This window comes from Hydractinia symbiolongicarpus, chromosome 2 (genome assembly GCF_029227915.1).
Source record: "Hydractinia symbiolongicarpus strain clone_291-10 chromosome 2, HSymV2.1, whole genome shotgun sequence".
Taxonomy (NCBI): domain Eukaryota; kingdom Metazoa; phylum Cnidaria; class Hydrozoa; order Anthoathecata; family Hydractiniidae; genus Hydractinia; species Hydractinia symbiolongicarpus.
The window spans coordinates 12,209,055-12,234,151 of NC_079876.1; the positions used below are offsets into that span (position 1 = coordinate 12,209,055).

The 25,097-nt window shown below is 33.2% G+C and overlaps 2 protein-coding genes across 2 annotated transcripts in view; both read left to right on the plus strand.

Annotated features, from left to right (window-relative positions):
- LOC130629452 (uncharacterized) overlaps positions 1–6,599 on the plus strand; it is a 19,981-nt gene extending 13,382 nt beyond the window's left edge. Inside the window, exon 6 of the mRNA XM_057442655.1 lies at positions 6,367–6,599. Coding sequence (XP_057298638.1) covers positions 6,367–6,429 — 63 coding nt within the window. The 3' untranslated portion in view covers positions 6,430–6,599. The remainder of the gene's footprint in view (positions 1–6,366) is intronic.
- Positions 6,246–24,791, plus strand: LOC130629451 (uncharacterized). The gene is made up of 11 exons (XM_057442654.1): positions 6,246–6,674; positions 6,746–6,915; positions 7,004–7,187; positions 9,649–9,838; positions 12,403–12,759; positions 13,631–13,709; positions 15,177–15,223; positions 18,466–18,717; positions 22,054–22,106; positions 23,240–23,270; positions 24,095–24,791. The coding sequence occupies exons 2-11, from the start codon at positions 6,794–6,796 to the stop codon at positions 24,208–24,210; spliced, it is 1,431 nt and encodes a 476-aa protein (XP_057298637.1). The 5' UTR covers positions 6,246–6,674; positions 6,746–6,793; the 3' UTR covers positions 24,211–24,791.
- Positions 24,792–25,097: the final 306 nt, after the last annotated feature.

Below are 25,097 nucleotides of genomic sequence, written 5' to 3' on the forward strand. Positions count from 1 at the left end.
AATGTCATTTTAGGCCAAAATTGGTCCAAAAATTAAAACTACTTCATTTTCAACAAAAATTGGCAAAGTTAACAAAAAAAGTATGCTGAACATAATGGTGACATTAAAATTTTGATTTTTGTCACCTAAATGTCATTTTAGGCCAAAATTGGTCCAAAAATTAGAACTACTTTATTTTCAACAAAATTTGGCACAGTAAACAAATAAAGTATGCTGAACATGATGGTGACATCAAAATTTTGATTTCTTGTTACCTAAATGTTATTTTAGGCCAAAATTGGTCTTAAAATTAAAACTACTTTATTTTTGACAAATTTTGGCACAATTAACAAAAAAAGTATGCTGAACATGATGATGACATCAAAATTTTGATTTCTTCTTACCTAAATGTCATTTTAGGCCAAAATTGGTCCAAAAATTAAAACTACTTTATTTTTAACAAAATTTGGCACAGTATACAAATAAAGTATGCTAAACATGATGGTGACATCAAAACTTTGATTTCTTCTTACCTAAATGTCATTTTAGGGCAAAATTGGTCCAAAAATTAAAACTACTTTATTTTCAACAAAAATTGGCAAAGTTAACAAAAAAGTATGCTGAACATAATGGTGACATCAAAATTTTGATTTTTGTCACCTACATGCTATTTTAGGCTAAAATTGGTCCAAAAATTAAAACCACTTCATTTTCGGCTAAATCTGGCACAGTTAACAAATAAAGTATGCTGAAAATGATGATGGTACAAAAGTTTGGTTTTTGTCACCTAAATGTCATTTCAGGCTAAAATTTATCCTAAAATTAAAACTGCTTTATTTTCGACAAAAATTGACACAGTTAATAAAAAAAGTATGCTGAAAATGATGGTCACATCAAAATTTTGATTTTTTGTCAACTAATGCCGTTTAAGACCATAAACGTTTCAATCACAAGACTTTCAACCATGAATGATAGGCTGTATTTTTTGTTAGCAATTTCTTTTAAAATGTGAGTTTATTATGACATGTTTCGTTTTGTTTGCGTTTGTTCTAAGATATAATGTCACTGATGGGCTTTATCTTCAGAGGTTCATGCACCAAACCCCTTTGAATGTTTGGCACAATAACACAACGAATTAGCAGGTTTTCATCAAATATTTTGGTAGCGCTCGGAAATTCTTAGAGCCCCCAGGGCTTCTTGTTAATAGATTCAAAAGATAATAGAATTTTCTTTGATCTCTATTTCTTTTACTTTGATTTTGCTGACACACAAAAGGCATATCACCCATTTTAAGATAAACTATTGTTTGACCCGCTAATCAATTACGTAATGTTATAACTTATTAACATTCGATTGTTTTCTTGACCAATGAAATTTACTGAAACTGACACGTGTAAGAATTTAAAAAGACAACATGAATAGTTCATCCAACGGGCCCGCACATTGTGCCATCTCCCCAATTTTTATCAAATGGCTTTGGTTATCCCGGAGCTATGGTAACATTCACTCACCCATATTGAATCGCCGACACTGGGAATCGAACCCCGGGCTCCTGCACAAAGTACGAGAGTTATAAACACTAAACTTCAGGGCTACGAATAGAAACAAAAGAGTTCAATATCTATCTTTTTTTCTATCTCCATGTTGAAAAGTAGTAGGAAATGCATTTGAAACATTCAACAGCAAATCGAACGCGCATTGGTGGTGGCTTCATCTTCATTCACGATTCTTTACTTTTTTTATCTTCACTCACAAAGTTAATATCAATTTGTTCAATACGTTCAGTAGTTAGTATAAAATAATAAAACAAGAAGCCCAATGGCTTGAAGATTTCCGCCATCAGTAGAGATAATAGGTCTGGGATTAAAATATGTCATATAGTGTGAGATTATACAAAGTAAGCCCCAGCGTAAATATGTTAGTATATTAGAACATAACTCTCAAAGTTTAAGAACATGTTAAAATTATTGTAAGGCTGTGTGAACCTTGACTACAAATTTTTTTAATAAAAATATAAAAAAATCCAAGTGCTACACTCTGTAGCGATAATAACCAAATTATGGCAATACCATGAATTATAGAATAACCGCCCCCTGCTGAATAAGCACTACTACTTAATTAATCGCCCTGGTATACATGGCAAGACTTTCGTTTGGAAATGGTTATTCTAATATAAAAATACAAAAAAACAGAAAAAACTATAACATTTATATAAAAATCCTCTCTTTTTCATCTTCTTTTTTCTAAAATGACAGATAATAACTTATCTTTACTATATATTTTATATATATATATACAAATTCTTTTATGTAACAATTTTCAGTGCAGTTAGATAGTATGGTCAAACTCTTATAAAATTTAAAAACTTTAAGTTACAATAAATCCTGTTCTAATAATCTTTTGGTATTGTAAATTTTTTTATGTTATATCATTTTTGCTGATAAATCCAAATATGCCAAATTGATAATGTTAACCCGGACCGAGTATATGTGGTTTGGATTTTCAACTTACGGAAAAACATAAATGTCCCAGTTATAATATAGATGTAAAAAACGATTAAAACATGGATATAAGTGAGTAATATACAAATCTTGGAAATAACATTCGAAATAAAATAGTCTGTAGCTTATTGCTTGCATTTTTTAGCCTGTCAATTTGTGTTTGGTGTCTGGAAATATGAACACCATTGTGTCACGATGAAACATGTCTAGCTAGTTAGCTACTATATGATAGGGTTACCTGTAGCTAGGCACAAGTGATTTTACAAAATTTAAGTATAATTTTATCCAATCAAAGTCTGAAAAAATATTTTTTAAATGCGTCTGGACGCATCTGATTGGTTAGGGAATTTACCAAGCAAGTATAAATAAAATCAGATAGATAAAGATAACTATAGATAGTTTTACAAGGGTTTTAATTAACTATTTCGGTAACTTTAAGATTTATCTTAAAGTTACCGAAATAGTTAAATAAAACCCTTGTAAAACTAAAGAATAAGGGAGTACCTACGTCCAGTTGGCTGACTATTAACCCAACTAAAAATTTTGATTTTCTGGTAGCCAGCTAGCTTTAACTATTCTAAAGTTAGCTAGCTTGGTGACTACACAAAAGGCATGTGCAGATCAGCTAAAAGACACCAGCCAGCTAATCAAAATACAATAATTCTTACTTTATATCAAGTATACTATAATATAAATTACTCTGGAGTTTTCACCAGTAAGCGAACCTTAAAAGAAATTCCCCACAGGCACAGCCAAAGGACACGATTCGTACAACCAGAATTCAAACTACTTTTGGTAATAGTCCAAAGCTTTGGCCAAGGAATGTAGCATGCTAGAAGATCGCGAAAATCATATTATTTACAATCTGTATTCTTATTAGTTGTAAACAAAACGAAGTTTTCTTATTGGCTTCTCAGGTTAAAGCAATGACAGGGTTTGTGCAAATATTTTAGCCTGAAGCCTAAATATCACAAACCCGTGCACCCAGCCTAGCTGTGCTGTCCCTCTCTGTATCCCTCAAGGCGATTTTAAAAATCCCCCCTTGCGTAGCGGTCGGTGGAAATCAAATATGCTCGTCACATGTTGTTCAACGTTTTTGCTATTTTGATCTTTAATTTTTGCCTGTTTCTAAATGTTGTGCGTATTGACCCGTGACCATCACAATAACGGGAAATATATGCCATTATTTTTTAATTTAACCACCCGTTGGAAAATGTGTAAAAATACTGAATTATAAATAACTCAGCAAAACTGGTATTTTTAACAGATTTATATTTTGCGTCTCTAGCCGTTCTGCAAAGTTTTCATTTTTATGTGAAAAACATCAAATTTTTATTATTCTACGAATATATTTAATATTAAAATATATATTCAAAATCTTTTTTTTTATGGGGATGGCTGTAACATGTAAATTGATTTACTTTGAAGCAGACCAAGCCATTCGGTTTGGTCTTCAAAATCAACAATCATCATGAACTTATATTCAGCAACCGTGCCGTGCGCAGTTCCCCGCTTCTTTAATGTTGGTGTTAAGACGAATTAAACCTGACCATTTAGGCTAGTTTGAGCTATGCAACAATTTTTTGACAAAATAAAAGTGTGTCAACATTAAACTCGTCAATTGAGTGGGGTAGGAACATACCGTCTTGCAGCGCCCAATAAAAAGTGATTTACATAGGACAAAAATCGATGTTACGTTACATTTTCATATATTTGCTGCATAGGTAAGTTTATGGTTTCATCTGGAAGTGAAAATGAAATATTAAAATGTAAAATGACCATTTGCGCCAACACTAATAAGAATAGATCTATAACCATATACATCTGTCTGTCTTTAAAGCAAAATGATAGCAAGATGCACCCAATTGCGGTCAGTCAGGGAAATCCTCTTAATTAAGCTGTACAGCTTAATTTGGATGTCAGCTTAATTAGGATGTATCATACAGCTTAATTAGGTGACATACATCTAAATTAGGAGGTAGAAAAAGTTTTTCCCCGATTTCTCGAAAAATGTAAATTTTAGCAGAATCACCGCTGCAGCTCTTTCATCATCAGTTTGATCACTACGTTATAAAAAAGAATGGTATCTCCAGAACCCCGGGTTCAAAAGATATGGATAAAGAATGCTAGAAATCGCAAGCCCGGCGTCAAATAACGCGCCGGTCATGTAGTTTCATTTTAACTTGTTCGAATTCATAATGGCAGCAAACCAAGTCCAGTGTAAATTGAAACAACGGTTCATCGTAGCGATAGTCTATTTAAGGTACTGCATCCTAGTTAGGATGGACGTCACGTGATACGGCCTATTTAAGCGGACATTTTTAAAACTTCTAGAGCATCTCCGGGGTGCTACGAAAAAACTAATGTATTGGAGATGTTTGTATGCACGTAAATATTGGTTTTATTGAGTTAGATAGATGCTAAAATTCAGTTAAATGTGTGTTTTCGACGATCAAAGTTTTGTACATCTTAATTAAGTTGTAAAACGCCCAATTAGACTGTATGATACATTCTAATTAAGCTGACATCCAAATTAAGCTGTACAGCTTAATTAAGAGGATTTCCCTGACTGGCGGTATAAAAAGGACGGGCACACCCGTGGATTTCAAATGTGGACAATATTCTTTTTCCTTTAAGATACCAAAAACAGAAGAAAAACAGCAATGAAAATTTTTTTTTTGCTTAAAGTGCATTTAAATGCAGAATCCAGGCTCTTTTTTGCAACCAACCGCAAAATTAACTGTATAGCCACGCTTATAGAAACAATTAGCATAGTTCCTCTTACCACTACACACTTCCGGAGATGTTAGCATTTTACGACTCTATGTATAGGAATATTAAGTATAAAAACAGGTAACTAAAGGCCGGGCTCTGTGGCGTGCCCTAAAATGTGAAATTGTCAGAGCTTACCTGTCCGTTTTCTAGATTTAAGACTTGCGTACAGCTGTACGATATTCCAAAGCACCCCTGTACAGGGGTGCTTTGGAATATCACACTTCATCAATCGCTTCAGAAGGCGTCAAATCCGAGAAAGAAAATTAAAATTGCGTTTTACTTTGTATAATGACGCGCACAAAATATCATCCAACCACCCATGCTTTATATTCCTTTCTTATACTGAAGATAATTATGTTTTTATTGGTTTCTTTACCTTTACTTTTGTTGTATTATATTTTGTATAGAGCATTCTGCGGAACTGTATATTCGTACGCACTTTAATATGACATAAAATGCGTATTAATAGTAAGTAGCGCTATTCATACGTAGAAAAAAGGAAAAAGAATCCTAACCCTAACCCTAACCCTAAAGCACTTTACGTACGAATAGCGGATGAACATATACATACGCAAAAATGGGCAAAAGTGTGTACGAATATACACTACGGCATTCTGCAGAGGATGCTGTTTTATGCTCTATTTTTTATCCGTAAAATAACGCTTCAGAATACCTCACGCAACGTCTAAAAAACACTCGAAAACCGAGAAGCCTCTGCAACACGTTTGAAGTCTACCCATTTTTTTGGATTTTCTAAGCAGCGCGAACGTTTATGAAATTACATTATACCTAGAAGTTGTTACTTTTTTTAAGCGAAAGGTTTTTTTTGGTAAAATTGGACCTAAGGTCTAAGCGAAATTGAAAAGTAAAGAAAAAATTCCTGTAGCGATCGATTTTGAGTTGGTTACTATAACGTTGTCTACCGAAAAGCCTTTGCGTGCAATAATTTTAATTTTTCGAGGAAAGTAGAAAAGGTAAAATGCAAATGGTAAACAAATAAACGAACAAATAAGCAAACAAACAAACAAACAAACAAACAACAACAACAACAATAATAACAACAACAACCATAACAAACTAGCAAATGTATTATTCTTTTTTAATAATTTAGTCATTCCTGTTCAATTTGAATATAAAGATTTCACAGTTGGTGGATTTTATAACGCAAAAGTGAACTTCATTCTACACAAACGAGGCAATGATAAGACAATATTCTACGCTTTTGAAGATCTCAATCAGCCATTAAGTGCCTCAGGAGCAATCAACATATTTCATCTATATGAGTTTACAGACAACATCAAACCTTCGACTACACGACAATTGATTCTTCACCCCGTCACGAAATTGAATTATAAGCTTACAGAGTGGCTTGGAGAAGATGAAGAAATATTAAGTCCACAATTATCTATACACTTCGGTGTAAGTATAAACGCAATACACCGTTCAATGTAATCATTCTACAAAATAAACCTTTTCTTTCCTACTTTCAGCTAAGTGATTATGTTGACAACCAGAGTAGCAATTCGTTGTGGTTCACTATGATACAGGAGAACGACGCTATGGTCATTGTGGATATCTCCAAGAGAATGAACATAACGCGTCCATCATTATCTTGTACGTTGCATTGGAAGGATCACACCATATTTTTTCCAGACCTACAGTATGATAATTATATATAGATATAAATTTGTTTTTATCTTGTGTTCAAGGCCTTTGTTTTTTTTAACTTTTTGTTTTTCTTTAACCAGGCATTTCGAAGTTTATTTTGAAATACGGACAATACATGCAGCTTGTAACAAGAACATTGAAAATTTAACTGTAGTGCTGTATCATGAATCCTATCTTGAGGCGTATTATGTTTCTGGAAGACCAAATCACGTATGTCTGGAAGAAACTGATATAACAATAGAAAGAAATAAGATTGTAATTAAGGTATGAAGTCATACCTTTATTACATACCTTTACTATTATTCATATTCATTAATATGTTCAAATTATTTCATCCAGGATGAACTTTTTGCTAATATTTTATAAGTAGAATCCCTTTTAAAAAATCATTTAAAATAATTCTAATTGGCACCCCACATTATGTCCTATCTTCGTTTCCTTCTAAAGGACAATTATCTGTCTAAAGGCGGTGATACACAATCCGATTAATCGAATTCGATTTATCAAAATTATATTGAGCATTAAAATAAAATCGAAACTTGACAGGTAACAAGGTGATGATACACGATCCAATTAATCGAATTCGACTCATCGAAATTATATTAAACATTCATATAAATTGAACAGATTTTTGATAACTTCATATCGATAAAATGTCTTTAGAGAGTGAAGACAGAGTTGAACTCGCTGCTTTTACAGTTATTATTAAAACAACTAAAAATTTAAGAAAACGTAAGAAACGGAGTGTGTTATTTGTTACTAAACAAGTTTCGGTCAGAGCGAGAAGATTATTTTAATTTTCTTTTTTGATAAAAATCTTGTTAAATTCTTTTTTACCTTTTTTGTTTTTAAACGTCCTCTAGTAATGTTTATTTTTGTCATGAAACCCACATTTTTCTGAACGCACATTTGATGTACAGATTTTAAGCCTTTTAATTGGCTAAAAACCTTTCGATTAATCGAAAAAGTTGAACCGGTCCGACTTTTTAAAAATAGAGTTCGACAAGTCTGAGCATGCCGAAACCATACGATTTTTACATGAAACACGATCCAATTAATCGAATCCGACTAATCGAATTCGATTAATCGGATCGTAAATCACCGCCTTAACGCGACCAGCAACCGCTATTTTTTATCACTAGACAAAATAATAACTGTTTAATGCGACCATATCTTTTTATGTTTGGCGTTCAACATTCCAAACATTCCCCAACTTTTCTATCGTAAAATGAATGTGTGGCTAAGTATGATGGCCCCTATGGCTCACTTCTCTTCCAAATCAAAAACACTTCTCTTTTATATAACGAAACACTTCTCTTCTGTATTTTGACACTTTTCTTCAGTATTTTGACACTTCCCTTCTGCACTTAACACTTTTCTGCATGTGGCTCTTTACAACTTGATTTCTAAAATTTGGCCCGCAATTTTACATCATTGGTCCGTAGTTTTAACCTTTTGTGAGGTTTATTACACGGGACCAGTCCCCTCGCCATGTGACATATTTTTTCAACAAGAATAAGGTCTGATGATTGTACTGAAAACTGTATTTAGGAAGCTGTTCAGTTTGCATTAAGATCTCAGCATAATGACGAATATGCTGGCACTGGCAGTTTTATTGTTGGTTCATCAACAGCTAAACAAAGAATCGAATCTTTTTGGTCACAACTTTCAAAAGACAGACCAAGTTGGTGGAGGTTATTTTTTAGAAAACTTGCAGATTTCGGATTTTTAAATGCTGGTGATGCACTCATTGCTGAATGTGTACGCTACTGCTTTATGGATTTGATCAGAAAGGACCTTAATGAATTTGCGATTAGTTGGAATCAACATCTGTTAGCACCAACGGACATCACAATCAATGTTTATTCCCGGATAAAGTAGGGTCAATTGTAAGCCGTAAAACGTTCTAGTTTCGCCGAATTGCGAAAAGTTCAAAGTTAGTGGAAACTAGATAAAAAAAGCAATCTCGTATTACGTTTCTGAGACCGTATAAGAATATAGCTTGAAATTTCGCAAAGTTTTTCCCGCGAAAAATCTAATTTTGTAGAAACGTTAATATGCCCCCGTAGGAATTTATGCAAACTTTTCTGGGTCCAAAATTTCCTATGCGCAGGGCCCGGGGTGTGCCATTTATTCATAAACAAGATCTGGATAAATACATATATTAAGGACCAGATTCAGTCTGGGAAATTTTCGAGCTTATGGAAGAGAAGTGTTTTGCACTTGGAAGAGAAGTGTTTCGAACGGAAGAGAACTTTGGGTATCAAAGTACAGATGTTTTTTATACAAAAGAGAAGTGTTGTTATACAGAAGAGAAGTGTTTTGACTAAGAAGAGAAGTGTGATCACCACGCTCGCATAATTTCAAATGGTTTCCTGTATTTTACAAGTTGTAGTGAAAACTAAAAGAAAAAAAAAACATTCATCGTCTCACATATTTTGTAAGACGATCACCTGCCTATCTCAAAATGGCTGCCTGCAGCTACAATCCAAGTTTCCCGATGCGGTGTTAATTATCGTCACTGCGTTTAGCTAGAGGGGGGGGGGGGGGGGGGCTCTAGCTAAACGGTGCTCTTTGGAAATTAGTAACACCTTATGGAAAAATTTTGCCAACAATAGGTGATGAAATTTAGTTAATGTGACAAGAGGTGCTTGTTACCTTTCTTGGAACTTTTTATGCTATGGTATATTAGCACTAATTACAATAAATTGATTTATTTATTTAGTATTCAACATTGTACATATTCAGTGTTGTTTGTATAAAGGTGAATTATCGGTATAGTGGTGTGAGATTCCAGGGTGGTTACAAGAAAGTTGCAGTCCAAGCTGACTTCTTTCGAACTGAATTTAAAAACAACGTTGCAGTTATTAAACACGACTCGAGAGTATATCATACCTACGTTTCGAATGTTCCGGGTGAGAGTATATTTTATTTTATTCCTTTCCTATAATAATAACAAACGTTGTTAGTCTGTTAACCAAAATTAAGTCATGATAAATCACTCACAAAATCTTCAAGCAACGATAAACTGTTCGATAAACTGTTTGACAAAAGATTGGTTAAAAATCGGTTGTTGTTCAAATGTAAACCTCGCTCAGACTTCGGTTTAAGTCAAGGAAAAAGTTAAAGGAAAGGCGAACCAAAAAAATATTTTATGCCAGCCAAAAAATGATTTTTAAGCGAGGAGCAAAAATTATAGATTTCTAAATCCTAAAATCTACTAAGATAACTATTATTATAACAAATAAATAACTATTTCACAACTATCTATATATATGCCTAACAAAAATTTTACAGAATTTCAATGGCTGTATGGGGTGAAAATATGTAAATTTTAGATTTACTTGCTATGGTGGTAACAATATTTTATAACCTTCGTTTAAATCTTTTTGAAGTTAAGTAATAGCTATCATGATGACCAACAACAATATTTTTTCATGTTTTGAGACTTTTTTCCACAACATACTACTAGCTTTGAACGATGAAGTTTGTTATGTGATGGCGCCAAATTAAATAAATATACAGACCGGAAACACTTGACAACAAATAGAACGCCTAATAGAGAGACTTCACTTTAATTTTAAAATCTTATTTTTTTAATTTTTTTTTTACTCAGTAGTGTATAATAAAACTATGTTCCTCACATGTTGTTTAACATTTTTGCTAGTTTGATCATCAACACGTTAAATTATTTTGTACGTACAGACCCATGACCATCACAATGAGGAGAAAATATATCCCATTGTTTTTTAATTTAGCCACTCAATTTGGCAAATGTGAATTTTAATTAATTCAGCACTCACAAGTAAACATAAAAAATATTTTATACAGTATTCTCTCCAATTAACGAAAACTCTAAAAGGCGGACAGCTCTGATTAGCGGACACTTTGTCCATGCACCGGACATTTTCTGGCCAAAGTCTCATAAAAAACTTTCTAATTAGCGGACACTCAATTAGCGGACACTCTGATTAGTGGACAAATTTTATTGCACCAAATGGCAACTATAGGCTTTTTTTTCTCTCCAATTAGCGGACAGTCCAAAAAGTAGTGAGCAGCATACAAAAATTATGAAAAATTAAATAATTTTAACATATTCATTTTGCACACTTTGAAACTATACAAGAAATGTCGGCTTTTACAGCCTCAATTTTCTTCGCAAGCCAGTCAATCAACTTTTCTTGTCCATAAAATTATATATTACTGGTATTTGCAGACCATATCCACCTCCACGATTAACCCTCTTTCCACAAAATTCAGCTGTAATCAAAGGGCTGAAGACTTTCAAGAACATGAAACAATTTTAGGTATGTTTTGTGGCATGTGTGCAACAATGCTTTTGTTTTGAATGAGTTGCATTTCACATCATTTCACATCTATTGCATTTCCGTCCACCTCGTTAGATGGTTCATGCAAGCATTGTGTTGAAACGTGCAGTTCACTGTCTGCAATCAACAATGATGAAGTAGATTGGAGAGTGAGTTCAGTAGAAAACTGTGTGATGCGTAAAGAATCTTGAGTTGGTATAGAAAAGGTTTCATCTAATGAGAGAGATAACGATTTTGAAAATGATGACGTTGAAGAGAAGATCACCATGCATGAAGCGCTGACCATGGTTGATAGATTATTAAACTTCAAAGATATCAAAATAGAAGGGAGAACTTCTTTATCCTCACTTAAAGATAGACTTGAAATTATTCGTCAGGAACTAAAAACAATAACCTATTAAAAAACTTTTCTCCATGTAAAGTTTTTTTAAAAAATCTTTTCGTTATTGATATTATGATGTTGATATTTGTTTGTCATTTTTTAAAAAATTATATGACGTTCAATTTAGTTGTTTTCTTCTTTTTTTGTGTCTAAGTCCAGCACGGTACCCGCTATTTTTTTAAGTTACACATTTCGTATACAAAATCGCATTTTTTTCAAATTTTGAGCTTACATTGCAAAACTTTCCAAAATGCGGACACCTGTAATTAGAGGACATTTTGTTTGTGCACCAACGGTGTCCACTAATTAGAGAGAATACTGTTTTTTGGGCCTAGTTTATTGTCGTTCTGTTATTATTCTAACTCTACGAATATTTACAATATCAAAACATTCTTGGTCTTTGTTTCAGATTTTTTTTGTTGCTATTATGGCTGTAACATATGAATTGATTTATTATGGAGCAAGACCTTTCCAAATTACGTGTGCAAAAACATATTAAACCACTTGTCACGTGAGCCGAAAACTGCAAAAAAATAAAATATGGAAGCAGCAGTTCACATTACTTTCGTCGGTAAAAATTTTCGTCATTATTTTTGCGGTAAAAATTTCTTCACTATAATTAGTCACTATAACTGACAGATTTTTCACCGACAAGAGAAGTTGTGCAGAAAGAGATTTCAAAAAGATGTTGAATTCTTTCCACAAAATGTTTTTGGCACAAAAAAAAGTTAATAAATATTACTCAATGTTACACTTAATTTCTTTTCAGGGTTTTACATTTATGATACTGATTCAAAATATTGCGTAAGGCAACTTCCGACGGCGCCAATGGAGATGCATATCGGATACTATTGTACCCTCTTTACAGACATTCCCCACAACCTATTGTCATTGTATGGCTTCTGCGCTAATAAAACATCGAGTACAGAAATTACAAATGACGTCTGTGGAAAAAAGAAAAGATTGACTAATAAACCATCTTCAGCGCGCTGGGAAGACGATAAAACGTATCTTCAGGTTCCTCTAGATGCAGCGAAGCCGGGCTCATCACAAGAGAATGTTAAATTTCAAAGAAAATACAAGAAGAGTTTTGGACTGAAAGCTACACCAAGTACACCGGCAGCTGGTACGAAATGCTTTTTCACTTTCCAATTCTTGTTTTTCTCTGATTACCTCTGATTCCATGAAATTAACGAGGCACAAAATTAACTAAATTGCTTCTGACGAAATATCCAGGACGTTAAAAAAATTGTTTGTTGATATAAAAGCTGCAAATAAAGTTTAAAACTATATATTTGTTTACCAATTTTAATACAAATCTTAACAACCATGTCTGCTTTGTGTTCTTTTGTTTAATTGGCGGCAAAATAATCAATATCGTCCTGTTATGGTCTACTCACCCAATGTGATACTGCAAGCTGCAGTATATCTGATACTGTATTGTATTGTTTTGTAAGTAAATCGGTTGAGCTAAATCAAGTTAATGAAATTTTTTTATAAGTTCGCGTTAATTTTTTCCTTCCTTGTTGCGTGTTATTTTACTATCCCCCACGTTATTTTTATAGCTCGTTAATTTCCTGGAAGAAGTTACTCATTAGTTTTGTACTGCTATTTGTCAAAGTTGTTTTAGTAAAGCAAGCTCCAAGCTCATTCAAACGAATACAATGCGTATAAGCGAAGTTTACGATTTATGTATCTCTTGAAATGTTTAAAGGGTATCGATATATACTCCCCTAGACCGGTTAACATAAAGAGAAAAAGATATCTTTATGAAAAATCTTATAAATTTCATACATTCTCATCTTAGAATAAACAAAGCCGGTAGTTGTATGATCTTTCTTAAGCCTCGTCAGTGTTAGTGTGATCTGGATAATATTTTTTGCTTAAATGTACTGTGATGTTCTTTGTACTATGGTCTTCAAACTTTATAAAAACAAAATATAAATTTTTTTTAATGGAACGCTATTGCGCATATTAACTGTTCATTTCTGCTTTAGATAGAAATATGAAAATTGATGAAGTCACTATATTGCTGTATGACGGTGCATTCACAGCATGTAATTACCACAACGATAGGTACCATTATTTTGTCGGAACACATTCTCAACCTCACAGCTCTTTTAGAGGTTTTAATCTCAAAAAACTCTGGGGACGAGAATGGGCAAAACATTTATTCAGCCGAATCGTAATTTTTGGGAAGGTTTTTAACAATGGCCAGTGTAAAATCGTCACATTTTAGTCTTTTACTGCTCGAAGGCTCGACTTAAGCACACCACTTTAACACTGTTCATACTTTTTTTTTGTATTGAATATCATGAGAGAATTGAGGATGTCGGTGGAGTTAACCACCTGAAGTTACTTTTGAATGTTGTGGAAACGGGGAAGTAATACAGCACAAATAGAATTGAATAGTGGAAATAAAGGTTTGTTGACGTCAGCAATTTTTATAGCCTCGGTACCCGGCGTCAAAAAAAAAAATTTGATTCCAGAAAAACAATAAAAATTGCTCATATAGCCTGGGGACCTGCCGTGAAACGCCGGGTTAAGCCACAAGTAAAACTGTTAGCCAGCGTTGAACACCCAGTGTAGCAATTAATAAGAACGGTAAACTGTGCCACTCATTCATGGAGCGCGATAGTACAGGTACGCAGTATGTCGTAAATCAAGTGAAGCGCATATAACATGGTGTTTCCCGTATAATATATTATTTACAAACAAAACTTTCCTGCAGATATAGCTGAAGAGAAAACACAGTTTAAAATCCGTTGTAATCCTGGCATAACAAAATAGTTAAAAAAAAAACAGTATTTTTCGAAAAATGTTCCGGTGGAAGTTCAGAAACGAATGTTATTCCGGACTGAGAGCTTAATGCAGGTAAACAGAGGCGCCCATCCATGTAGGTATAAAAAAATACCTTTTTTCAAAATAACTTTACTGCAACTTTCATTTAGAAATTTAGGAAACAGTCTGTCGTAACACTGGGCTAAGCGAATAGTACAGGTAGACTGTCTTGCACATCCGTATAGACATATTACCTTGTTCCAAAAAACTAAATCCTAACTTCAGGTTGAATGACCATAACACTTTTTATTAATGAATAACAATAAATAGCATACTAACATAAAACAAAATGAAATACTAGTTTTTCAAGGACTTAACAAGATCATAGAATTCGCCCCTACCATTTTGCCTGACAAAAAGACAGACGTATACGACACAGACTAGTCGGTTACCCTTTGAAAAATCCACGGAGCTGCCCGTCTTTTATATATGGCATGGCTATTATTAAAGAGACGGCTATTATTATAGAGAGAATAAAAATTGCAAGGATTTTTCCCTTTTGTAATAAAAAATGACTTGTAAACATATACCGAGTTGAAAAGTAGATGCCAAAGTAGAAGAAATTAGTGCCATAGTTTAAAAGATAGCCTAATGCTTACTTAGCTCAAGTCTATATCAAAGAGTTTGTTTGCATTCTGTTGTTGTTTATTTTTTATTTTTTTCCCAACTTCTATCCTGAAATCAAATATCAATTCATTTTAGGGAATACAGTTGTGTCATTTACAACAAGAAAGTCAAACGCCTCACACGTAAGTAAAGTATATAAGAGACAGTTAAAATTATATATGACTAGTTGGTCGCCTGTTGATAAGTAAAGTATAGGAGAGACAGTTAAAATTATGTGTGATTATGTTATATTTCCAGCGTGAACTTTACCAAATAAAACAAAATTTTATTTTTGATCGCTTTTTTAGAAAGAAGTTATGTAAACTATTAGTAGGTTAACCGGGGTTGTGGTCAAGACATAGATTTTTTTACTATTTCTAAAAGATGTCTATGGGTTGGAGATAATATGTGTTTATATATAGCGATGAAGGTCTTATTATGCTGATATCAGCTTAGAACACACAGAGCATGCGTTGCATTGTCAACGTAATATAACTTTGTGCATCTGAATATATTTGTGATAACTAAAAAAGCTTTAAATTTTGAAATATTTTTGACATATTTTTGTTAGGTCACAGCAACCAGCTTTTTACAAACTTTTAAAGGGGAAGTCCGGTCATTTTTCAAAATTTGTGTGTTGAATAAACACCATCGTTTGAATATTTTCTGCAATTTTTTTTTAAAAATTCGTATTAAAAATGATATAAATGTCTATCAAAGTTTAGGATTGTCACTGTTTTTTTTTAAAAGACGCCATTTTTTTGTTGTTATCATCAAGGTCTGGGCTCTAATATTTATCGTGACGTATTTTATGACAACAGCTTTCTGCACGCCGGAATACTTCAGTTGTCGATCTCACCACTTCAAACAAGTCATAAATATACCATTGATTTTACTGTTGTCATGGTTACTTGTCCGAATGCTTTTAACGCGATCTCAAGGTATTTCTTGCACTTCTTAAATTTTTCTTGACTTCTTTCACATTATTTCTTTTGTAAATAAGCTTGTTGCGAAACTTTATTCACCTTCAATAATTTCTGAACACCTGTCTTTGGATCTTTTTGTCCATGAATAACCAAGGGGTAAAAATACATTTTTAAATTTTAATATTTAGGCGGAGCTCTGTGGCTCTGTGAGAAAGTTTAAATTATTACCAAACGCTATTCCATCGGTATTTTCATTCTCGAAACCGCCACCTGCAAAGCGTTCTGCATCCATCGCAAAAAACGAAAGAAAAACAAATTGCCGGGTAACCCAGCAGGCCAATCATGGTTAAACATATTTGTATATTTCGTTCAAGATTTACCTAAAGGTAACCCCCTTGGTTTATAAATGATATATAGCATTACATCAAGAAACGCTTATTTTACAATTCCGGGGGACATTTGTTATATTTTAAAAACATATTGTAAAAATTTCATTCATCATCTTTACAATTATACATGTTCTTATATATTTTTATTGTCCTATTCCATTCCTGATTCTGTGTATGGCACGTATACGCCATCGGACTGCGGGTATTCATTACGGATTACCCACACAACACATGATGGTATAGACTTTCGATAACCTATGCCCAGTCTTCCATACACCCACCATATGTATTTTTTATAAGCAGCAAACCGCTATGATCTTTTGCAAAGTTCATGACGAATCCCTCTCATGTTGTAAATAGCACCTAGTGCTGTCCGTAACACAGGTTCCGGCAAACAAACCATTTTGAATTCATCCGAATTTGTAACACGTATGACCTAAGCGTAAAAAGAAAAAAATATCTTTAAAAAGGCGTACCCCCGTGTGTAAATAAACACCGTTTAGCTTTCTCTTCTTTCTTTCTTTCTCTTCACTTTGTTGTGACAGAACAGAAAGTGATTGATGTAGCAAACAAGGAGGCACGATAAGAAGATGTTTTAACAAAAACCTTGAAAATGACCGTCCGGAATATCATTATTATCACGACAACATAAACTTTCCGTTTCAGTGACCATAGTTTTACACTTTTTGCACTGGCACCACTAAACATTTCCAACATGATTTCCAGCTTCAACATTGCAGTTTTCTGCACCAACGTTGTTTTGAGAACCTTTTAAAGCTGCAGCCACTTCACTTTGACTCCGTTCCGGTTCGAACATGAAAGGAGATAAACCAAATTCTTCATCTTCATTAAATTCAACATCGCTTACATCAGAAGAGGAAGATGACATAACTACTTCAAGATAAGTTTACTACTGCAAGAAAGTAACGCGCCGAATGTTGTTGTCACGAATGACGTCAGAAGAATATTAGTGTCCAGACTACTCGTTACGGAAATATATCATGAAGTCAAAGTAGAAATGATATGAGGCAAAATTGCTTTTTTTATGACTTTTAGCTTAAAATTTTTTTTGGCTGTTATACAAACATGTAATATTATGATTTTAAAAATTTTGCAAATTTACCGGACTTCCCCTTAAGGTTTTTTTGCTGAAATTTTTAAAATACAAAAATAGAATTACCATGTCCGCAAGAGCGCTATAATGCATCAAATATACTAGTTTTTTATAAGGAATTGACTGGCAAAATTTCCTTGCTAGAAGTTGCTAATTGAACTCATTGCCTTAAAACCACTAGAAGAGAAAAATTTTAGTAAATCTGTTGAGGAAATTTGTAAAATATCACTTTTGTATTGTATTTTAGATGTTTGTCAATTCGTTATGAATTTATTATTCAGATAAACTGGCTTGCACAATCTACTTTATCGAGCACTTTTAAATTTCAGTTTATGATAAAAAATATCGTTTTAAAGTAATAATAACTCTTCATATAACAACGGCAAGAGCTCGTTGAAAAATCTTCTTATAGACGATGGAAATGGAAACAAAGGTTTGTTGTTAAATCTATAAAAAATTAATTCATTTAAATTAAATAGTTAATAACAAATTGAAACAAGAAAAAGAAAGAATAAAAAATCATCTGAATTTAGTATTGCTTCTGTTACAGCGGAAAAAGAGGTTTTAAAAAAATGAATTGGGCAACAAGTTGTTAAAAGTTTAAATGTACACGGTCGTTATAATTGGTTAATTAAGGGAATCAGTCGGCCCGATTCCATTCCGCTGCATTTTCCACCATAGTTCAAATGGTTAACGCATGCGCATTAAACCTCTAATTTTCTAGTTTTTACAATAGTTTGAACAACAAATTTTATTACATGTTCTGTTTTAAGCCAATCAAAAAAGTGAATGAAACAGTTTTACAAGGGGGATATTTATAGGCGTGTTTGAAAACAACTTGCAGAACATATAATCGGTATTATCTTTTACAGAATTCTCACACAAACAAACAAACAAAAACATACACATACACACAGACACAGCGTTTCAATAATGTGTATGGTTTGCTCCACCAGGATTGCCCCCGATGTTTGCCAATGTCCTTGGTTACAACATAGCAACTGACACAACAATTTGTAAAGACAACAAAGATCGCTACATGGGATACCGGCCGAAAGGAAAGCGCAGAGTTTTTTACATTTCAGAGAACATGTGGCTTAAATTAAAGCGCAAAGGCAGTACCATACTGTCTAAAGTGTACAATCGAACGATTTTAGCTGAAAACAATGCTGAAAATGAGTTTCAATTGGGAAGTGATTTCTTTACAGGTAAGTGGTTTCCCCCGATTCGTATTTAAACTGTAATCACAGTATACGCCTGTTAATTTAATAATTCACTTTGATTTTCTGTATTTTCCGCTTGTGTGTTCCTATTTTTTGTCTCATGTTGAAAATTAATTAAAAAAAAGAAATATTGTTTTCTTTTCTAAAATTCTCAAAATAATTGTGGATTAGGGGCCTGCTAATTATTATGACAACGTGGCATTTCGAATATCACAAAACCCTCGGTGGCCCGCGGTGCAGTATGGTCACAAAATCAGTTGCTTTATTAATTGCGCCCCACCGAAGGGGCGCACATTTAGTGGACCGCGGGTATATAGTGTTTGTGTTGTGTATGGCAAAAAATTTTTCCACTCTTTACTTCGCGGGGGACTTCTGCTCGGTCATCCAACCCGGATCTGATATAACACAACCAGTGTGTTTGGTACCACCAAGACAAAAAAAACACCCATCGAGCAAAACTTTTTTTGTCTTGGTGTCCTTGTTGTCTCTAAAGATTTGAATGCGATAAAAAATGTTAATCGAGATTCTTTTGTTATGTTAATATGAAGCTTTGTAATATGGAGCTTTGTTTGTCTCGTTTAATGTGCTTAAATGTCGCTGCAGCCCACGTGAATTTAGCTTCAAGAAAAGATTCGTTTTTGTGTGAGCTACGTTGTTTCCAAACCTGTTAACAGTAAGTAAGTAGAAGGATTATACTTATGTCTTATATGAAATTAAACTCAGAACGGATCCTGGCGTTGATCCAAAGGCCGCATTTTATGAATGCATCACAATTTAAAGTCAATCAAGAACAGAACATTCCGTGTATGGCCATGACTAAAACTGCTTGCATTTTGTTGGTCTTCCCTTCCCGATGGTCTGGCTTGTCGTAATAGCTTTAATGATGTAGCTAGGGAGCTAAATACTTATTTTTAAATTCTTGCATTTTATAAGTTAATAGTCGTAAAACTACTCTCACTTGTACTACAGCTATCAAGCTAGAACTGCACAAAATAGTGCTTTCATTAGAGTCCCTTTTTTCAGAAGCAACAAAAAACTTTTATCCTGCCCTGTGTAATTTTATCAACAAGGGTGCTGATAAGCCACATACACCGTAAAAAGTATAGGCGTTTTGGGTGAGTAAAATAACTTCTAAAGGAACCTTTGTGAGGCTGCTATCATGTATTCTTGCGGTCAGAATGTTCTCCTTCGTTGCTATCCGATGGAGAACAAAGTGGACTTTTCACGGTCAAACCTTCAAAGTAGCAACCTTACTTAAACAGAATTTACAAGTAAAACGTCGTTAAAATGTCGCAAAATGGCAAAAATTAAGCAGTATCTAAAACATATTAAAGATTTGACTAAAAAAAAAAGAATTCCTTGAAAAATCCAGTATTGTATTTATGAAGATTTCACCACAAAAACATTAATTACAGCATTTGTACCCCATTTCATAATGGCTGCCCGTGATTGGTTGACACGAATCCGACCGCAAGAATATATATAAAAAGATATTTGTTGAATCATGAAAAAATATTGTTGTTCATTGCACGGAACAGTCAAGTTGAACTGATAAATTAACCAATAACATAACATAGTTAGCCCTTGCAGTACAACTAGACGCTACCCACAGTATGTTACAGGTTTCTTTGTTTTCTTCCCTTTTTTATGTTTTTTCTTGAAATTATAAATGATGTTGTTGATTTATCAAATCTGACAAATTTATTAATGAGTGTCTACCCTTTTTTGTATCAACTTGTTCAATTCAATTCGAAAACAATGACCAATCAATTTCCTCGATAATAAACAATCAAATTTGTAAAATTCAATAAATCGATTTCAACAAAATAAGTCCTGTATTGTCCACAGGTTTGAAAATCTTGTATCGCCTGCTTAATATTATACTTGTTTAACAATGATATCAAAGCCAGCTTGACTAAATTTATATATATATATTTATTTATATAGTATACCTTTTGTGTATCACATGGCATTGATTTGTATCTTTTTAATAAATTCTAACTTTAAATCAGATAAGTAGACAATAATTAAACAACCTAGTATTAATTCAGTTCTGGTAAAATTGTATTCTTCTTTCTCAATTTTAAATATACTTTCTTTTTCAGATCATTTGTTATGAAACCATGCACCATCAGCAGTTTCGAAAAATCTTCAACGAGAGAAATTTTTAAGGATTTTATTGGTAACTTAACAGAGTAATAATTCATTGAAATTGAAATTGTTCAGAAGTTATTATATATATTCGAATCGTGAAGTTCATACATAGTAATCCTGCATCCTGGAATTTTCGAGATCAGTTATAAAAAAATCCAGTTAAAGTTTTAACCATTGTTTTAGAATATATACTATATATATGTAAAAAAAAAATTATTTTTTATTTATCAAGTTGTATTTTACGCAATAATAATTGAGAATTAGGATACTTATGATGTGTTTATATACCCCATTGTTCTCCGTTTTAAAGTCTACTTCAAATTTCAGAATCTTTTAGGCTAATGACGGAAATCTTCAAGTCGCAGGGCTTCTTATTTAAAAATTTTCCCCTGGGCAATAAGCTTATTCACAAGCCTCCATGCAATTCCGTACTGCATTTCTATCATATTCGTCATATTTGGCGGAAAATGTTTCAGCAGAATAGCTTTCAGACACAATTTGTTATTACAGCACAAGAATTTTTGGAGATTTGATAAGTCAAAAATGTATGCGTAAGTCTTTTGAACGAATTTTAACCAAAAATCAAAAGCAATGATTACGTGAAATTACACAACAAGAAGGCTAGAGGCGTTTAAAGTGTACATATATTTAATCAAGATCTAACTTTATAGATAGAGCCTTAGCCAAATGTGAAAATAACGAAAATAATAAGTTCTAACACTGCAGTTTTTATAGATTTCAAACGTCCACCATTTTCCATTTTAATTTTAAATCCCGTTCTAAATTTGAATGTTTAAAATCGTTATTAGTAATTCGGGGCGCATTAGTGGTAACTATGGCTAGTTATTAGTTGAAGTACAGTTGATTTCAGAGACTGGAGTCCATTACGTTTAAAAAATGTTTCAATGTGTTTAGGTCTTATGTAATTGATTTAATGCAATTTTCTTTAAAACAACTTGTGAGCTTAGAACAAGTCACGAAGTACTGTCACATCTACACAACATGCGATAAAAGTGTATACGATTGTGTAGAATTTATCGTGCCCAATATATTCAGCAGTAAGCACTCTTAATTTTATTACTTAAGTAGTGACAAGCTTTGTGAAGTATATGGTGTTCGTATGTTTAATACCAAAGATAATTAAATCTTTAATAAACTCTTTTACAGTGACACCACTTGGTTTGTACGACATGACTGGTGAAACACATATTATTTTATGGGTATGAATTTTGTAGATTTGTATGTCCTTTTTTCGTTAGGGAAAGGGAATGGAGGGAGGGAGGGAGAATTTTGAGGTTTTAATCTCTTAGCACAAACTCTGTTAGTAATAAGCATGATCAACAAAAGGTTTATTTGTGGTAGGGACGGGAGATGTTGGGGGATAGGGTGGCAGCTCTTTAGGCTACTAAGCCCTGAAGTGTGTAATATTTTGTTGCTGCTTTCCAGAGATGACTGTGCATATTTCCATTAATGTCATCTACATTTCTGAAATGATTAAAGCTCTGCTGTATTTCTTTAGTTTTTGTGATATCAAGTTGTTCGTGAATGCGATACTCCTACACTAGCAATAAAAATATAAGGAAAGTGTACCAAACAGAAAGACAATGCGATGCGCAAAACTAGCGATTTTATCTTTTTAAAAAATAGGAAGAAATTATTTTAATTAAGATCCATATTTGATTATTCGTAGGAAATCATGTTTATATGCAACAGTAGGAAAACGAAAAGACACATCACGTTTAGCTTTCGTATTATATGTAGAAAGACACTAACAATACGCATCTATAGAACTTTTCCTGAATTTCCGAATTATGTCAAACTGAACTAAAGAGGTTGATATATCAAAAATGATTCTTATTCCTAAGTTCCTTAGCAAAAGGTAGAATAAATTTACCTAATTTCGTAAATATTTCTGTTCAAGTGCCCTAATTGTGAACTGAAATTTACGGTCAAACCCTCTATGTAGCTGATCTTTTTAAGAATACCCTCGTTTTCAAAATTATTGTGTTTTTTTTTAATCTAAATAAAACCCAACCAAAACATTATATTGTCATGACAATTTCAAATTCTATTTGAATATCTTTATTTAAAGAGCATAGAACTATTATACAATTTTGGACACGTCATAATTATTATACTTTAAGAAATTCGGGAAAGGTGTTTTTACTTAAAACTAGAAAATTTTGAATGCTTGTATTTTGCTGAATATACATAATTCTTTTCTATGCGATTAATAATGTTGTTTTCTGTCTCTGAACGAAAAGTTACATAAAAATATTTTCCAAACCTCTGTTCCCTTTTTTAAGCTGTGCATCTAACTTGCATTTTTAATTGTATCTTGTTTTTATTTTAGTTCGTTGATCATGATAATTGCGCCACAGTAGGTAGGTGGTACGCTTTAACTTTTTTATGCTACTAAACTGATACAACTATGTTGAAATATATAACTAGTTGATAGGCTGAAAGGATTTGCCCGTCCTGTTTTTACAGCATTTGGTATGCTCCGGTTACCATTTTGCGTGACAGACAGACGTATACGTTATATTATATAAACATTATATATTATATAAACTAGTCGATGGCCCATGGAAAAATCCTTGGGTTTGTCCACCCTTTTCTACCGCATTGCATGCATATTTGTGATACTACTTTGCGTGACAAACAGACGTATACAAGTATTATGATGTAGATTAGTCAGTATCCCGTTGATAAATCCGCGGGTTCGCCGGTCCCTTATTTACCGCCTTTCGTGTTTCCGTATCACGACTTTTCTCGCGTACAAACGGAATAAGGCTATTATTAAAGAGACTAGTCGTTAACCCGTGGAAATATCCGCAGGGTGGACCGTCTTTAAATTACACGCTATTTTGTATGCCCACAGCACAATGTATTTCTTGTAGACAGTATTATAACGATGAACGTTATAACTCATGTTAATATTAAACTTGGAGACTTAGAGGCGCAGAAATATTTTTAATAGTTATATTGTTTTCTATAAAAAATGTTTCTCTGTTGTAAAGATTTTCTTTCCCAGCTGATTGAGTAACAATCAACCTCGTCCCCAGGACTCTTTTTCTCTTTCTGACAATCTCGGATGGCCTGAGATAGTCGGAAAAAGAAAAGCAGCCCTGGGGAGGAGGTTGGATAAATAGAAGAATGTCTCCCTGCATAAAAATGTTTATTAGTACTCTTACATATATATTTTTAGTTGGCTCATCAGAACGTTTGGCGTTTCCGAATTGTCAAGAAATTAAGAAGTACTGTAAGGCCGCTACGTCTGGAACATATTGGATCGGAACAACGGAAACAAATTGCGTTTTTTAGAGGCTATTTGATCGTATGAAACGATGATTGGTAATTGTTTGTTAACTGTTTAGTCGATCTAACAAGAAAGCTTAGACTGGAAATATAGATGGGAAGGTCATGACGTATATACCAAACGCAGTTGAAGTCTGCGAAGAACTTTTAAAAAAAGCATATTTATTTTGTTTCCTTGAATTAAAGTTTTCTGAGATATAAAAAAGGAGACGTACTTTTAGCACTCACATATTTCGATAGTAAACAATAAAAACTTTGTTTTTTTATTTTTTAACTTTGAATTTACAATTTTCGACTTTTAAATTTTGAAATTCATTTTTTCAGTCTAGTTTTTATTTTCTAGTCTGTTATATATATTTAATCTTAATTTGGACTTTGATATTTGAAAATAAATATAAATTGTAAATAGAATAAATCTACACGCACTTTAGATCGATTGTGTAAGTATCTCGGCAACCTAATCAAGCTTTGCACAGTTCAATTCAATGTGGGTCCTGCGTTCTGAATGTATACATTGAGTATAAACTGGCATTGCCTACCCAATTTCCCTCACATGGCATGGGTTGACGCATAGTTGTAGCAAAGGCACTTGCTAAACATGCCGCGCTGTGGATTGAACCGCGTACCTTGTGATTACGAAGCGTACTCCATAACCACAATGCCACACGCCACAAAATCTGTATGGATTCAGTTGAACTACACTCAAATGAATGCCACCTATAGTACATAAATATAATCCGACACTTTATCTTTGGTTTTTTCACTTCTTCTCTATTGTTAGTAACCAGACTTGCTCCTGATTATTTATGGTATATAAACTTGTGGTATAAAAATAGTCTATAGTCTATACGATTAATACATAAATATATATGATTATTTGCTTGGAAAACTTA

Coding starts and splice junctions, on each gene's coding strand:
- LOC130629451 (XM_057442654.1), top strand. CDS start 6,794: ATGATACAGGAGAACGACGCTATGGTCATTGTGGATATCTCCAAGAGA. Junction 12,760..13,630: donor ACCAAGTACACCGGCAGCTG/GTACGAAATGCT, acceptor TTTCTGCTTTAG/ATAGAAATATGAAAATTGAT. Junction 23,271..24,094: donor TGATAATTGCGCCACAGTAG/GTAGGTGGTACG, acceptor ATATATTTTTAG/TTGGCTCATCAGAACGTTTG.